At 37.8% G+C, this 16,805-nt stretch overlaps 1 protein-coding gene across 11 annotated transcripts in view; it reads right to left on the reverse strand.

Annotated features, from left to right (window-relative positions):
- Nav3 (neuron navigator 3) overlaps window positions 1-16,805 on the reverse strand; it is a 774,463-nt gene that overhangs the window by 150,623 nt on the left and 607,035 nt on the right. For 9 of the 11 annotated variants that reach the window (NM_001368815.1, NM_001081035.2, XM_017313946.2 and 6 more), the window contains one exon: window positions 9,821-9,936. In NM_001368815.1, the coding sequence (NP_001355744.1) occupies window positions 9,821-9,936 (116 nt within the window). Of the gene's footprint in view, window positions 1-10; window positions 1,650-9,820; window positions 9,937-16,805 lie in introns of those variants that run through there. The other 2 variants (XM_017313948.2, XM_006513681.4) reach the window with 1 other exon arrangement.

Below are 16,805 nucleotides of genomic sequence, written 5' to 3' on the forward strand. Positions count from 1 at the left end.
CTGGACTCACCTAGTAAGTCACTGTAAAGTGCCTGTTCCAGATCGCCCAGCATGGTCAAGATCACATCCTCATCCAGGTGAGCCGTCCCTTCCCGTAGGCAGCTTTCCCCTTCCTCTTCAGCCCAACTTCGGCTTGTACTGCTTGGCTTGGAGGAGCCGTTTTCATCTTCAGACTTACTGTCTTCATCACTCTCTCCATCTAAACCTCTCCTTGCAGGCCAGTCCTCTAAGTCACCTGCACAGGACTGGCCGCCTCCTGCAGGCAAGCTCCAGGCTCCAGAGCCGCTGCCATGATACAGGGACTGCACAGACCTAGACAGAAACCTTGAGAGACACCTTCTTTCTGCATAGTTGGATTCTCTCTGGCTAGCCTTTGCAGCGTTTCCAAACCAGTTGGAAATGCGCACAGTAGGTCTCCTCTCCCCCTCACTGGAGAGGGAAAGGTTGGTCAGAGACTTTTGTTTCTGGAGACAGGCTCCTTTTTTCTTTACTTCTTTGCCGCGAAACACAGAGAGCCCAGCTGACTGCTGCATGTTTCTAATGCCTTCCTCTTCTCAGTTGGACTTCATATTGTCTCTTTACGCCACAATGGTAACTGTCCTTTTTTTTTGGTTTTAATTAGCACGTGCACTTCAACAAAAAGCTTAGGCTCAGACATTCACAGGACATTGTTGAGACAGGGTAGACACAATCACTTTCCCACAATTGAGCCTGCCACATCATTTCACCGATCAGCAGTACTTACAAAACATTTTGCGTAAATACATGTCTTAAGCCAAAAAAGAAAAGAGTTCACGAAAGACTCTGCTCCAACTGAAAAAGTCACCCAGGAAGCCAACTACGTTTTTTTTTCTGTCTTCATCCAATCGAATGTCTCAGCAGGATGGTGCATCCGCATCTCCCTCTACTGCTTCTGTGTTCCGAAATGCAAGGTGGAAGCCAAGCAGAGTGTCTCTCGATCCCGCCCCACAGCCTTGCATCTCACCCGCTCTTTACTGACTGAGGTTTGTGAAACCTTTACTCTAACGAGCTGACACAGTGCATGCAGCAAGTACGGCTTCTGCAGCAGAGCCCACGGACAGCAGAAATGAAGCAAGGAAGCCCAGCCCTGCTTGAGCCTCCGTTGTATTTTAGTATTCCACCTGCATCGCCAGATCTATGGTTCTCCCTTGCTGCTGCAGTGGATGCGGCTAGCTGCCATGGCAGCAAACATCCTGCTAAATTAAAACAGAGGCTCGGCAGCAGCTGGCCAAGCGAGAATGCCACAGGTTTCAGAGCCAAGCCTGAAGATGCTATACGATGATCCTCTGCACAGCTCAATGACTCTCTCTCTCAACCAACCCAGCCTCCCACACGGAACACACACGCTCTCTCTCACACACACTCTTACACAGCGCGTTCTTCCTGATTCTGAGAATGACAGACTAATTCTCTCTAGCTGCAGGCAGCTGAAGCAGGCAGATCTGCCTTCCGACTGTTGGCATTCTTGCTATAAAAGCACAAATCAAATTTAAGAGTGTAAAGGACCCAAAGAAAACTGGAGCCTGACTCCCTCTTCCCTCTGGCAGGTAATGCTTTAAAGGGAAAGACCTCACCCTATTATCTTTTACAGAACAAGTTCAAGGTGTTTTGCTCCTTTAAATTCTGAAGAAAATGAATAAAATCCTACCATGAGAATGAAATTAAGATTTCTTCCTTATTTCCTTCAAAACCATAGAAGCAAAAAGTCTTAGCCAAAGTAAGTTACTCAAACCATTCACCGAAAAGTTCATAGTCCAGTGCTGAATAAAAAGGTGCAAAATAAAATACACAAGGTACATTATGATTTTTGTATACCACAATGTACACTATGATATTTTATATCACAATATACCACATGATTTTATATATTAAGCAGTTTCTTAAATCAACTCATAGGCTAATCACAATATAATTAACTCTTAATATTTCATATTTTGATAAATATAGAAAACTTAAGAGATAAATTTCTTATTTTTGTCTCATACTGGGTGTGTACACCACACTATTAGGATGAAATCCAGATTTTAGGACAATTTGTTTTCACAAAGCAAATATGTATTGTGGCAGAAATCATGTATAGCATGGGTGATTAAAAAGGTTATTAAAGGATAAAAATAAATAACTTTTGAAGATTTTTTTCTCTTTCCAAATACCACATACTAACAAGGGGACAAGGGAAAATAGTGCATCAAGATGGTGAAGTCTTATCAGTCAAATTGCACACAGTCTCCATTGTCTTCAGAAAGGATGGTTAAAATTAATTGTGATTTCCACTTTCAGCTATAATTTCTACTCTCAGTGTGGAGAAATGACCTATTCCTACTTATATAAAATAGCACAATAAAATGCAATTTTTCTTGCTTTTCACTGATGGCAACTTCCTTTGAAAAGAAAATGCTACCTCATGACCCCATTCAGTACAGACCATACTTAAATCCAGGTTACAAATATGTAAGACTGGATGGGAAGAAAGAGTACTAATATGATGTCATCAACAATCAAGCCATCAATTGTGAATGTTGATTACTAATTTTCACACGTTAAAAAGTTATATTTACATAATAATATTTAAATGAAATATATATATATATATATATATATATATATATATATAATGAACTGAAATTGATCATTATGCTTCAAAAACAATTTCGTTTAAAAAAAAAATTGGTCCTTCCTTTCAAGTTTTGTTATACCTAAGCAAGTGTTCCCAGACTATGATAAAATAATGCCGTTCTTAAGATGGAAATGTTGTATTTCTATGACCCGGGTTGCTCATATATTGTTTGACATATGGTAATGTAGCCCAAGGCTTCACTGAAAGGAACCCTAATACTTTAGAGGTCAAAGAGCTGAACTTCTACATGTATACATGAAAGCAATAATTATACCCTTCGCTTTCAAAAAGGGTGTTTATATGCCAATCATCTTAAGCAGTAGTTTTCCAGTTTCTCTAAAGAACCATTAAAAAGGACTTATTAAAGCACCATTTTTGAGGCGCCAGCCCCATAACTGTTCATTTAGTAGGTCTTAGAAGGTCGTGACATTGCTTTTCTGATATTTTCCCAAGGACTGCTGGCTCTGGGAGCCCATTTTGAGAGCCACTAGGCTGAGATTAGTGGTTTCTAATTGAGGATGGCTTTTGTTCCCTAGGAGACATTTGTGGTTCCAATGGGAGAGGGTTAAACATCGTAAGACGACAGATTCCAAAGCCCGCCAAAAGGAACTGTGTAACCTCCAATGTCAGTACTGTCAAGGTTGAGAAATGTTGTTCAGAGTGCCTTTCAAAACAACAATGCACTTTCTTGACATTAATATCCACCTTGTAGTGGTTAACGACTCTTTCTCCGCTATATTTTATTCTGAGACCCATACAAAGACCACAGCCTGGGATATATTGATCTTATGACATTGCAGAGATGAGCAATCTACACAACAGTTCTCAATGCTTCTCTTCAGGAACGGCCCATGTCATTTTTAATACTCTCATTTTATTTATGGAATCAAATTACATATGCCATCCTAGTTCTCCAGGGCCAGATATACAGCATACTCCTTATGGAGTGAAGACTGTAAACATAGGCTAAATTCACTGAATTGGTTGAAATACAATATATTGAATAGAATGTCCTGGAAAAGAACACTCTCAGGTCTTTAGTAAGCATTGCTATCATGTTTGGCTATTTGAGTAGAAGATCTAAGCTAATTTGAATCACAAGGGCTTAGACTCTATAAACATCCTTAGACTCTATAAACATTCAAGAGATGGAAATTCTAGTGATCATTTGCAAAGCTCTTAAATGCCAGATATGACTTATTTTTTAATGTAGAAAAATGTAAGTAACCACTATCTTATGCTTTGGTTAAACCTATATATTTTGGTTATATATGTGTGTGTGTGTGTGTGTGTGTGTGTGTGTGTGTGTGTAATGTGTGTGTGTGTGTGTGTGTATGTATATGTATAATATATTCTATATATATGTATGTATATATATGAATGAAGTCCATGAAATCATTTACTTATTTCAATATTCTTTCTTAGAAAGCAAGTTACTGAATATATTCCAGTTAAAGGTTAAAAACGACATTGTACAAATGTTGCACGTAGAGTAGATATACCTGGGAGCAGAGAGCTTTATGCAAAAAGAAAAGCCAAATGTGAACTTAGCTAGAAAGCAAAATCTAAAAGTCACTCCACAATGTGATGAACATCTAATCTCAATTACATCTGGCTGGATTTCTTGGCACTAAAAGAAATGGTCGTGGAGAATAAATTCTCTCTGGAAGAGCAGGTAAAAATACAAACAACGCTAAAGCAATGATTGTACATGATACATTCACCCAGGAATGCAAAAGCAGGACAGCATTTTAGCTCTTCTGGAATGGCATTCAGAGTGTCACAGCGTGAATCTTAGAGAAGGTGCTGGGAGCTGTAAGCCAATTTATTCATTGCTCTGGGTTTTATATGCATAATAATGATGATTAGAATCACCATCATCAGATCAGGTGAATGGCAGGCATCTTTCTCCAGAAGACTATGAGGAGCAAAAGGTATTGTTTTCACAACCTTGGAGAATATTAAAAAGTTACAAAGATTATTCAATTGCAAAGTAAGGCCTCCCATTTCTAATCCTTACCCCACACCCAAATTGAATTACACTAATTTTTTTTCACAACATTTTTTTTTTTTTTTTTTTTTTTTGGAAAAGAGACATTTTAATCACTACCAGTGAGATTTTACACCAAGGGGAATTTAAAGAGCTAAGCCTCCCTCTTAGCAAATTCCTCTAACCAATTTCCACTGCAAAAATGAACCAAGTTTGCTCTTTAAAAGTATTATAATCCTTACAGGCCATGGATCATGTAAGTAATGGGACAGAGATGGATTTGACAATTTTTTAATTAAAGGAAAAGGGATATCTCTCCCAGAGGGAGAGAGGCAGTTTCATTCTTCATATTTAAAAAAAAAATATATAATGATGATAGAATTAAAATGATTTTGTTTTCCCACTTAGGTCTTTATTAGTTACATTCCTCATTGCTGAAACAAAACACCAAAGGAGAAACAACTCAAAGACAGAAGGTGTTGTTTGATTCTCAGTGGGAGGAAGGAATTCCATCAGATGCAGGAGGCAAGGCAGGAGCTGGAGGAAACTGGTCACTCAATCTTCAAGTCAGGAAGAGAGAAAGTCAAGTGGACTCAACTATGGAATGGAAAAGCCTGCCCACAGTGGTACACATCTTCTCACATTGCACCTTAATATTTAGAGCCACATCATCTCCTCGAGGTCTTACAACCTCACTAAGTGGCACTGCCAGCCAGAAAGAGGAAAAAGCAAACACCCGAATCCTGGGGAAGTTCAGCTTTTTTTTTTTTTCAGTCCTACTTCTTTATTATTTTTTAATATATTTTTTATTATTACGTATTTTCCTCAATTACATTTAGAATGCTATCCCAAAAATCTCCCATACCCTTCCCCCCACTTCCCTACCCACCCATTCCCATTTTTTGGCCCTGGCGTTCCCCTGTACTGGGGCATATAAAGTTTGCGTGTCCAAAGGGCCTCTATTTCCAGTGATGTCTGACTAGGCCATCTTTTGATACATATGCAGCTAGAGTCAAGAGCTCCAGGGTACTGGTTAGTTCATAATGTTGTTGCACCTATAGGGTTGCAGATCTCTTTAGCTCCTTGAGTACTTTCTCTAGCTCCTCCATTGGGGGCCCTGTGATCCATCCAATAGCTGACTATGAGCATCTACTTATGTGTTTGCTAGGGCCCGGCCTAGTCTCACAAGAGACAGCTATATCAGGGTCCTTTTAAACCATGAAACAGTCAGACCTTTATGGAGTGCTATCCTCCCTATGTTTATGTTGAGCCCTATTTACTGGCATTTCTCCCAAAGCCTATAGTAGTTCTCCTCTTTTCTACATAACGTATACCTAAAAATTGCGTGGGGCTCTTCGCCATCAAAGGCCTCATTTATATAATATCTGCATTGTTTCTCATTTCAGAAACAGTAATCAGATGGGAGTCATGTGTCAATCATAGACTGGGATATACCAGTTAATAAAACAGACGTGGAAAGGAAGGGCTCTATTCTAGATATATCTTGAAAATATAATTATTCCACTCTGTTTAACTGCTTAGGACATTAGCAGTTTGTTTGTTTGTTTTGTGCAGTGTTAGAAGTTCAATTTATGGATTCCCATTTAATAGGATAGTACTTCCCCCACTGAGCTATTGCCAGAACAGCACTTTAGTTCTTATGGGAATGACATACTGAGTGTCGTTCATATTGAGCTTCTGAGTTTCTGAGAGGGGACAATATAGAAAAATATCAAATATTGAGAAGTACATCGAAAGTTTATTCCCACGTCCCTGAGTTCAGAGAGCAGTCAATAGACATAGGGCCAGTAACATAGGGAAGTGGACTGAAAACCAGGTGGCAGAGGTCACAAAGGATTCCTTCCTATCAAGCCTGAGTAACTGGAGGCTTGCGTTACTATCAACCAAAAAGGCAAGATGCAAACAAAAGGGGGTTTGAAGGCAGCCTTAGGGCATGGTTTTAAATGTGGTATGTTAGACATATATGTGAGATGTTTAAATGGAACTGTGTAAGGAATAGATACATGAGTCAGGTTGCAAGGGAGAGGACTAGAGGAGAGAAACACTTATGAGTCATTAGTGTATGGACCACATTTAAAGCCACAAATTACTGTTGTACGCATGTATAAATAAAGTCTTGGGAAGAAAACGGAATTGTTTCAATGATAGGAAATTAGGGTGAAAAAGCAGATCTAGAAATGATTACCAGGAAAGAACAAACAGTGAGGTCTGGGGAAAATCAATGGGATGTTGAAATCAAGCCAGGAGCTTTCTTAGATTCCTGGTTAGAGGTCAATACCATGAGCCATACAGCTTACTCCTTAGATCTGGTCAGGTCTGCAAGAATAACAACTTCAATTAAGAGCAATTTCAGTGCAGACACGAAGTGAAAAGGCTAGTTAGAGTAAGGTAAAGCAACAAAGAGAAAGGTTTAGTGGCTGGTTTGACAGTTACTCAAGTAGGACTAAAGGATTAAATCATAGCCATGAAGTTGGAAGGCAAAGAAGAAGTTGTCTTGTTTATGCTGACATTAGAGATACATCATTGGCTCATGGTCCAAAGGGATGGTTTAGTAGCGAAGGGGAAGATTAGCGGGGAAACGAGAGTGTAGTCCAAGAAAAGCAAAGTAAATTTGTGTTAAGTGGTATAAATGCTCTGACATGGATGCAGAGTTCATGGACGTCCCTTCTCTGCATCCCACCTTTCAGTAAAGTGATGTCACAGTTAACAGAGTCTAGTACAGGTAGTTTTAGACTTTCAAAAGCAGTAACATTTTTGTCTAAGATTTTGAGGGACCAAGCAGAGTTTGGGAAACATAATGGTGACTGGGGCTGTTGGATACTTATAAGGCAAACTGATGGCTATACAGTGTTTCACTTCAACCCGTAAGTAGATTTCTTTTTATTCATTCATTGTTGTATGGAATAGGTGAAGATGTGAATAAAACTTCACTTGTTATTTTGGTAAATTAAGAGAGGATGAAGGAATTAGGGGTGAGTGTGGATGGAGGAAAAGAAACTTCTAGTTACCACAAGGACTGAACTGATTAAGAAGGAAAGAAGGTATAGGTGATTTGGTATGTGACACAAAAACTAATCAAGTTTTTAAACTGGGAATCCTAGCAGGATCAGTGTTGAATCAGAGAACAGTGGGGCAAGGACTGTAAACATAGGGAACTTCAAACAGTAAGAATAGAGTTTATGGGGCTGGAGAGATAGTGGTTAAGAGCATGAGCTGTTCTTCTAGAGGATCAGGGTTCAACTCCTATTCAGCTTATGATGGCTCACACGTGTATGACATGTATCATACACAGACATATATGATGAATAGGAGTCATGGCAATGATTTTATGGAGAAGTTATAGTTCCTGACGATGCTAAGGACTAGGATCTGACTATGGGACTGCATAGCTTGGAACAGATGGTGAGATAAGGTTCCAGGAGAAGGCTAGGATGCTGGGAGAGCCATTTATTCACACCCTGAAAATACCACAAATAAAGGCAGGGATTGCGCCGGAGGAAGAGACAGTATTCCAGATCGTACAGCTAAAGTCCAACACATAATGGGAATAAGAGTGGCATAATAGCACCGGATTCATTTCAGGAAATATTTTCTGCTTCCTTTCCTTCCTCAAATGTGTGACCCACATAAAGAACTCATTACTTCTGCAGAAAACTATTCCTTCTATTAAGTCCCTTACATTATTATACTAATATCTGGTTTATGCTTCATTTTCAAATACTCCATTAAGATACCAGAACATTAAATAGAAATATTAATTAGAAATATGAAAAATGACTAAATGCAGACAGAACACGAAGCTTGAGAAATTAAAATATAGATTATTTCTTCCATCAGCACTACCCAGTGATAGGTTAGCTTTAGTGTTCCTTTGTGAAACTCTGCAATGGTTAAAATTTAAATTCTACTCGAATTCACTTGCAACTATAGATTGGAGTGTCTGTACTTCATAGGCGTAATGCAGATGTTCATGCACACGCAGTATGGTAATTGAAGTTTCTTCCTACCACGCTTTAGAAAATGTTTGTCACAACACAGGGACACAGAATCATCTTGACACTTCTCCAAAATCTCTGGTGTCTATAAATACCATCAGCACAGTCATACGTTCATATCATGATCTCCCCCTGTCCCTGCACTGGCCCTGTGTTGTATTTATCATCTGAAACCACAGGTGCCTAATCACATCACTAATTTTCATTCCACAGGTTACTCATGAGTCTCATTATTCAGTGATGGGCATCTCCAGAAGGGTTAACGCTTGCTGAATTGAATTTCATGGCTATCAAAATGCAGACACTTCTTAACCTCCGCTGTTGTGGTTACTTTTTTGATCCTTAGAGGCCTTGAAGTAACACATGAATTTTCAGAAATTAAATTCTTCCTCGTGTTTTTGCCTTTGGACTTAGCAGTGAACACATAAAGGCTAACACAAAGATTTATTGGAAAAGCAGACATGCCTCTACTTGCAAGTCTAACAATATTTCTTAAATTCTTTTTCCGACCCATGACAATATAGTTCTCTAAGATGTTTATAGGGTCCTTATGAAGAGTGAGTAGGACTATATTATACATAATAAATATATACATGATAAATTATATTAAAGGCTTTCCATATAACCCTAGGCTTATATGAATTACTGGAAAAATACTTGGCTCAAGCTGCAAATTCCCTTTCCCACAATCAAAACTCTGATAACTATACCTGGAAGATCTGCAATTTTTCTTATATCCACTATGCATGTACATCAAAATATCTTTCCAACTAGATTTTTTTCTAATATGTACACTGGAGAAATGCTATAAACATCATGGAATTAAATATAGGACAGGATTCCATTGGCTATAAATGTTACAGTAAATGTTACATCTTTGATATATCTCCAAACGCCATACATATCTAAGGACCACTCTACTAACCATAGAAGTCTTCCAAAAAGCAAAATGCCTTAAAACAAATTATACTTTCAGGTCCCGAAAAAAAACACTATTTATTTGTTTATTTATTTATTTATTTATTACTATTTTCAGAGCAACAAGGAGATCATCTTAATCAGAACACCCAAATATGTGAGACACGCTGAAGCATGAAACATACAGAGTCCAACTGTGCAAAACTCACGGAGCCAACATGATCTAATAAAATAGGGAGACTACAAAAACTCACTTACCAGATATCTCTTCTAGGCATTGCTTAGCCGTCTTACTGTAGGAAGAATCCATCTTTGTGGGACTGGTACAGGAGTCAGCAGGTGGTAAAGAGGTGCCTTCATTTTCTGAATGTGCCCTGAAGTTAACCAAGAAGACAGAGACAAACAATGGTGGTCACTAATGAGTCGTCAAAGCCATTCTTCAGCACAAGGAGAAATCAGCCCACTACAAGTTTTATATCAAGGTCAGTAACTCTGAATTTTTTTTTCCTTTTTGTTTACAATTGGGATGCTCTTCAGATACCTATCTGTATGAGAAATTAGGAGCTTATTTTACATACCTGCGTGTGTGTGTACATATACATACATCCACACATATATACATATATGTAAATATACATATATGTGCATATATACATATATATGTACATATGTATATGTATGTACACACACACACATATATATATACACATCTCATCCACATGAGTGAGGTTTTGATTCAGATTTCCTGGATTTATCTGCACTTGAAAACTTGTATCTATCAACAGTTGATTGTATTGGGTATGGGTGTAGGGGCAAATGAAAAATATGTGTCCATTTTATAGAACATCTGGCCATAAAACATCTTGTAATCATAGTAAAGTATTGAAACCATACTTGAAACACTTTTTACTGCCTCTGTTATAAAATGTATCTACAATAGAATGCATAAGAATAAATAACAAATAGATAGTGAAACACTAATGTAGCTCTGATGATGATCTAAGGATTCTGGGACATTGACGTTAGTCAGAAACAAATGCTTTCCCTGATCTCCCATGTACTTACATTTGTGCACATGGAAATAGTGTCCTGGGAAATGTAGTTAACAAGGAAAGGATTGTGTAATAAAATGGAATGTGGTCACCTTAGGAATCATATACCTTTGTCTTACTTTATACAGTTTCCTTCCTCTATACACAGGTAAAAATTCTAGGGATCTCTTGAAACAGATACAAATTGTATACATACTAAATTCAAAAGCTCATGTTTGAGAAAGTCACAGCATGAGCCACTGAAACACAGGAGTCAAGCTGGCACAACACTGTCTGCTGCTGGACTATGCTTTTCAGAGGTTCTACTTGCCTTACTTTAAATTCCATTTACAGCCCTGAGACTGATGTATAGCAAGTCATTCATAATTATATCATAAATATATATTGTAGCTTTAGAACACCTATAGAAACACTTGTCTGTGAACTAAAATGCCAGGATACCTCTGAGTCACGTTTTAACTAATCTATGGCTATTATCCTACATCGTAGTTGTGGGAAAAATCAAATGTGACTGCTGATCTTTAAAACTAGCTCACATTTAGGCAACACCTTGGGGCGAGGTCAGCCCGCACAGCACGTCAGAGGTACAGGAACATCAGGAGTCTAAAGCTAAACTGGGACACAGGCCGAGGCCAGCAGAGGATGGCAGGAAGAGGGGGAGGAAAAGATCAGAGAGGAAGGAATAAATGGGGAGATGGCTCAGTCTTTAAAGTGCTTGCCACACAACCGTGACCTGTGTTTGCATCCCCATCGTCTACATAACTATCTAGATGTCGTTATATGTCTGTAATCTCTGAGTGAAGAAGGCAGAGGTAGGCAGCTCCCTGGAGCTCACTGGCCTGCCAATACAGCTGTATTAAAGGACTGCCATGTTCTGTTGAAGATTCTGTCTCAAAAAATAAAGTGGCTAGTAACCAAGAACCTGATGTTAACCTCTGGCCTCCATTCTAAGGCATCCACATGCAATTATGTACACAATGGATGAACATGTGCTTATGTTTCACACAGATACAATACATGTGCATGTATACATATACACATGCATGAAATATATCACTGATATTTAGTTGGCAGATGTAAAAATTGATGCTTGCTATGGTTCTTAAGAAATGATTTAAAGCTGTTTTATCCTTGGATAGATGTGTCATATATAGGAAGTAAAAATCAAAAGAGAAACAAAGCCAGAGTTGTATCCTCCTGACATATTAGTCTATTTTGTCTGAATAAGAAGGCAAAAGGCCTCTCATGTTTTCTAGGGTTTCTGCTTCCACGTTGAACAAATTTAAATAGTGAGTGTGGAGGTGCGCTAAAGTCACTGAAGAAAGCTACCTGGCTGCTATCCAAGCAGTGTCAAACAGACACCCAGCTTGGCAAGCTGGCCTTGACTCAACACTGGCTTAAAAACCCTGCAGGTTCACTATGCAGGGACTTGTCTCCCAGCAGCTGAGTTACCTTATGTGTTGACTGAAATGACTGTCTATAAAGCCCAATGCTAGTTGTTTCCTATTAGATCAACACAAATAGCTGTCACGGGGAGGCAGAAGGTGTGATCGTAATAACTTCTAAAAATTCAGCATCGCTCTGGGAAAGTCTGTATGGAACATGAGAATATTTAGAATGTCGTGCTAGCAGAGATTTTGCTGTACCCAAAGCAGATCTTAGAAAGCATGTCTGAGCTGATGACTGTGGCTCGCTTGCTCACCTCACGAATTAGTTATTCAGCTGTTGGCTATGCCTCTATTGTCCCTTATCTGAGACACTTATAAAGAGTCTTCACATTTCTACTTACAGACTTTCCGATTTATTGTGTTAGGATGGGATGCCAGTTGATTACCTTTTGGTGTCCTTTTAGTTTAAGACACGAGAGAATATTGTTTATATTGTTCCTCTTTGGTGGCTATGCCCTGGCATTCTCCACACGAGTCATTTACAGAAATTATTATATGGAAATAGATTAATTGTTAAAAAAGAACATAAGATACTAAACTCCACATCATTTTCAAAGAACTTGGAAGCCTTCCTCGGTTTATTTTCAGAAGTGGGTCACCTCAGATATCTCTGTTCCATGAATTTTATAAAACTGAAAAATATCTAGTCCTTTCTCTATTTACAATAGTACTGGAATTAGATTTTAGCTCTGATCTATTGGGATGTAATCAACACTAATTACTAAAGTTTTGCCTTTTATACAAATAATCAAAGAAATTAGCCAAGGATCTTGACAATTTCCAAATGTTCTCTATTTTGGGAACCATTATATACCGGTGGAATAAAAACATTTGGGTCTTATCATGAAACTATTGATGAGGACTTCAAAATTTCACAGGAACACTTTGCATAGTGAGTACTGCAGAGTATCCCTTGCTGGTCCACACAACACAATCTGACATGACAACAGTGAATATTACATGTACCTACTGAAACTATGACCGGAAGCTTGGAAAATACTGTTTACCTTATGTAAAGTCCTAGTTTCCCAGGTCTAAAAAGATGTTACTAGACGTTGTAGAAATAAGAAATCTTATTCTCAACAATGATTAGCCCAAAACTAAAATTCCATTTTTATGTATTTTCTATGCAACAAGTATTGGTCTTGTGTAATATCTATGCAACAACACCCAACTTCATTCCAATTCTACAAGGCGGGTGCTACAAGAAAACATATTACAATTTCTAGCTGTCTGACCATTGACCAAGATAACCTCGTGTGTGTTTAACCAATGCTCAAACTTGACTGCCTGTAAATTGTGACTGTTAATCACTAGTCTGACAATTTTAATGCATTCATAATGCATGAAATAAAATCAGACTCTATTAGTCCTTACTGGACATGCAGTATTTTACTTCAACTTCCCTCTGCTAGCACATCAGTCTAAAAGAGACAGTATTGAATGTGACAGTGTCAATTTATGTATTCTAAATGTTACATTTTACTGGCCATTTAAGCAATTTGATAACTCATGTTACATGCTATCGAATTTGATCTTTTGTGAAAGAGAGTACTTTTATATTGACCTAAATATAATAGTGCATAATTTGTGATGTAAATGCATATGTATATTTGACCACTTAAACAACCTAGAAGCAGTAACACGGTTTTAAATATAATTCTCCATGAAAAGAAACTAGGGCTCACTGAATAACAGATGAAGCTAATTTAGGGAATGCACAAAACGAGTCAAACGAACATTAAACCACACAAAAAAGAGTGTGGAAAAGTGGAAATGCTTGTGAAAAAGTCATACAGAGCAGCCTGAGAGATTTCCCAGTGTCATAAATAGGGAGATTTTAAACATCAAAGTAGATTATGTTGGCAATGTATTATATCTCATGAAATAAAATAGGACTCTATGAGTCCCTATAGTATGGATGAACAGATAACAGAGAGAAACCATTTTCTTAAACATGAAATACATACAGATGAAAAATAGAATTATAAAATAATTTATAATTATTAGAATATAATTTTAATTCAGACACAAAACTTCAAAGGATGCTGTAAGCTTTGAGATAATGGAGATTAAGAACAATTTTTTTTCAAAAGTTTCAAAATAACTTCCTCCACAAATGTTTATTAAATGTAAATGGAATTAATTTTAAAATAGAAAACTATAGGGAATATGACCTTAAAGAAGCAAACAAACCTTCTGTCAGAATCATAGCAAATATAAGTAATCACGTAGCGCCTTTAGAGCAAGCAATAGGATGAACATAGCTTTGATTGTGTGACTGACACTGGAGGAAAATAAGTCCATTTGTCTAAAGATGGGTAAATATTAGACAGAGCCAGATGAAGGAAGAATATTGGAATATTCTTTAAAATATCAGTGTCAGAAAAATCAAGGACAGAGTGCATGTAGAACAGGCTCCAAGGAAGACACGACTACCGTGTAGAACATTAATTTTTAAATTGTTTTAAGTAGTGCCTTGGGGATGATTAATACAATTAAAGAGTATTTTTAGTTATTTTAAATACAGCAAACACACACACACAAAGAGAGAGAGAGAGAGAGAGAGAGAGAGAGAGAGAGAGAGAGAGAGAGAGAGAGGAGAGAAGGTATTGACATTACCTTAAGTTTCCTAAAGATTTAAATTTTTTCCAGATTATCTGAAAGTAAAACTCAAAAGCCAAATACAAGAATACAAGAAATACAAGAAATGCCCATACCCCTCTATGCTTAGAAAACGTGAGCTTACAGCAGGGTTCAATACAATAGTACATCTTCTAGTAGCAGGTCTGTATTTCATCTTTAAAACACTGCAGGGTAAGGGCATTTAGACTACTCCCCAGTGCAGAAAAATATAAAAAGCCAAGCAAAAGACAGGCTTTCGAGACAAGAATTCAATCGTCTTTAGTGTGTGCTGATGACCAATTATGCCCCATTCACATAAATCTACCACCGCAGTCGAATCTGCAGCGGTTGGTCTGAGGACGTACAATGCTTTCTCTGAAAGACAGTTATGTGCGCCACATTTCAATCTTTGTAAACTCACAGCTCCTCCTACACACACAACTCGCCGTTCAACAAATAACCTGAGCTTCAACATTGTGAGCACTTTAGAAACCAGTGTTTTTCATTCTTTGCCTTTCAGAATCCAGCATATCCAAATGACCATTCCCCATAGAACTTCCTAGGAGAATCTGGACTGGATATCTTACAACCCAAATTTCATATATCAGCCTATGATGCTGTTTCAAGAGTGATACTCACTTACATCATAAGAAAAAAATGCTTGCAATAATATTCCATTGACAGCATTTTATAAATATAGAGCGTTGCAGAGGATACAATGTATATTTAATAGGTAGATTTGCAACATTTAGTGATTCTCCTTTCTTCATTAGTCATGTGCTACCTGCTGGTCTAAGGGAGGTTATTTCACTTTTGAATAGCTGTGATGGTTGAGAACATTTTCTGTTGAACTTAGCAACTAGGTTAAATTCTCTACCTCTTAATATTAGTATTTTTCTGCCCATCATGTGAGTAAAGATTATAATAACATTAAAATATTCACACCTTTGTGAGGATAGTCGAATTACAAATGATATGTGAAATACGTGGTACCAGATTAGCAATTAGATTGTACAAAATCCTTTAACTATCGAACCTAATATTGTATTCATGGAACTCTGAATGTACAGTTGGGTTAGAGAGGGTATTATGAAGCATGTATTGGTGTTCCACTGCAATTTAAAAAGTGTCCTGGTAGCTTTTGTCACTGTGGCATAAGCCAGGAAGAGGAAACATCAGTGAGACAATGCAGACTCCCTTCAGATTGGAGTATAGGCAAGCCTGTGATTTTTGATTAATGATTGACTTGGAAGGGCCCATCGCATGGGGGAAGTGCGCCTTATTGCCAGATGATTCCGAGTTGTATAAGAAACCAGACTAAGCAAGGCATGACGAGCTAGTCAGTAAGGAGTGTCCCTCCATAGTTTGTGCTTCAGTTCCTGCCTGCAAGGTCCTATATTCCTTGACTCCTTGATCTGAATTTCTCAGGGATAGACTGTTACCTGGAAATGAAACATGAAATGAGCTCTCTCCTCTCTAATTGGTTTTGATCATGGAGACTTATCCTAGCGATTTTAACATAACTCAGACAGTAAGAAAAGCCTACATCAAGAAGAGAAAAGGAATTTAAATCACCCTCAGCACAATAATTTTCCAATTCTATATAGGTTACTTAAGTATATAAATATTATATATTTGTACATTTTCATTCATATGAAAGGTGTGTATTATGCCAATTTGTACTAATTTAAAAATAAAATTCATGCTTATTCATTATAAATGATTTTTTGAGGTGTATACTTTCTTCTAGGCCAGGCTGCTCACAGTCATCCAGTTCCCCTAACTTCCCACCGTAGTGTTGGGATCCACAGATATTCACTACCATGCTCCACGGACAAGTGATTGAGAAATCTGAAAATGTATTACTGACATTTTCCCAGTATGAATATCCTGGTAATAAATGCTCGGTTTTTCCCACATTGCAGAAAGAACTGACAAGCAGAGGAGAACGTGTCCTCACGTTCAGGCTCACTGAACATAAAATGTGGGCAGCCAGTCGGAATCTGTTTCAGAGGCAAATTTTGCAGGCTCTGTGAATTTCTGAGATCATTACTTTTCTGAATTTAAATCACCGCTCCTCCATTTCTGATAAATAGGGATACTGTCACATACTCATGG

This window comes from Mus musculus, chromosome 10 (assembly GCF_000001635.26).
Source record: "Mus musculus strain C57BL/6J chromosome 10, GRCm38.p6 C57BL/6J".
NCBI classification, from domain to species: domain Eukaryota; kingdom Metazoa; phylum Chordata; class Mammalia; order Rodentia; family Muridae; genus Mus; species Mus musculus.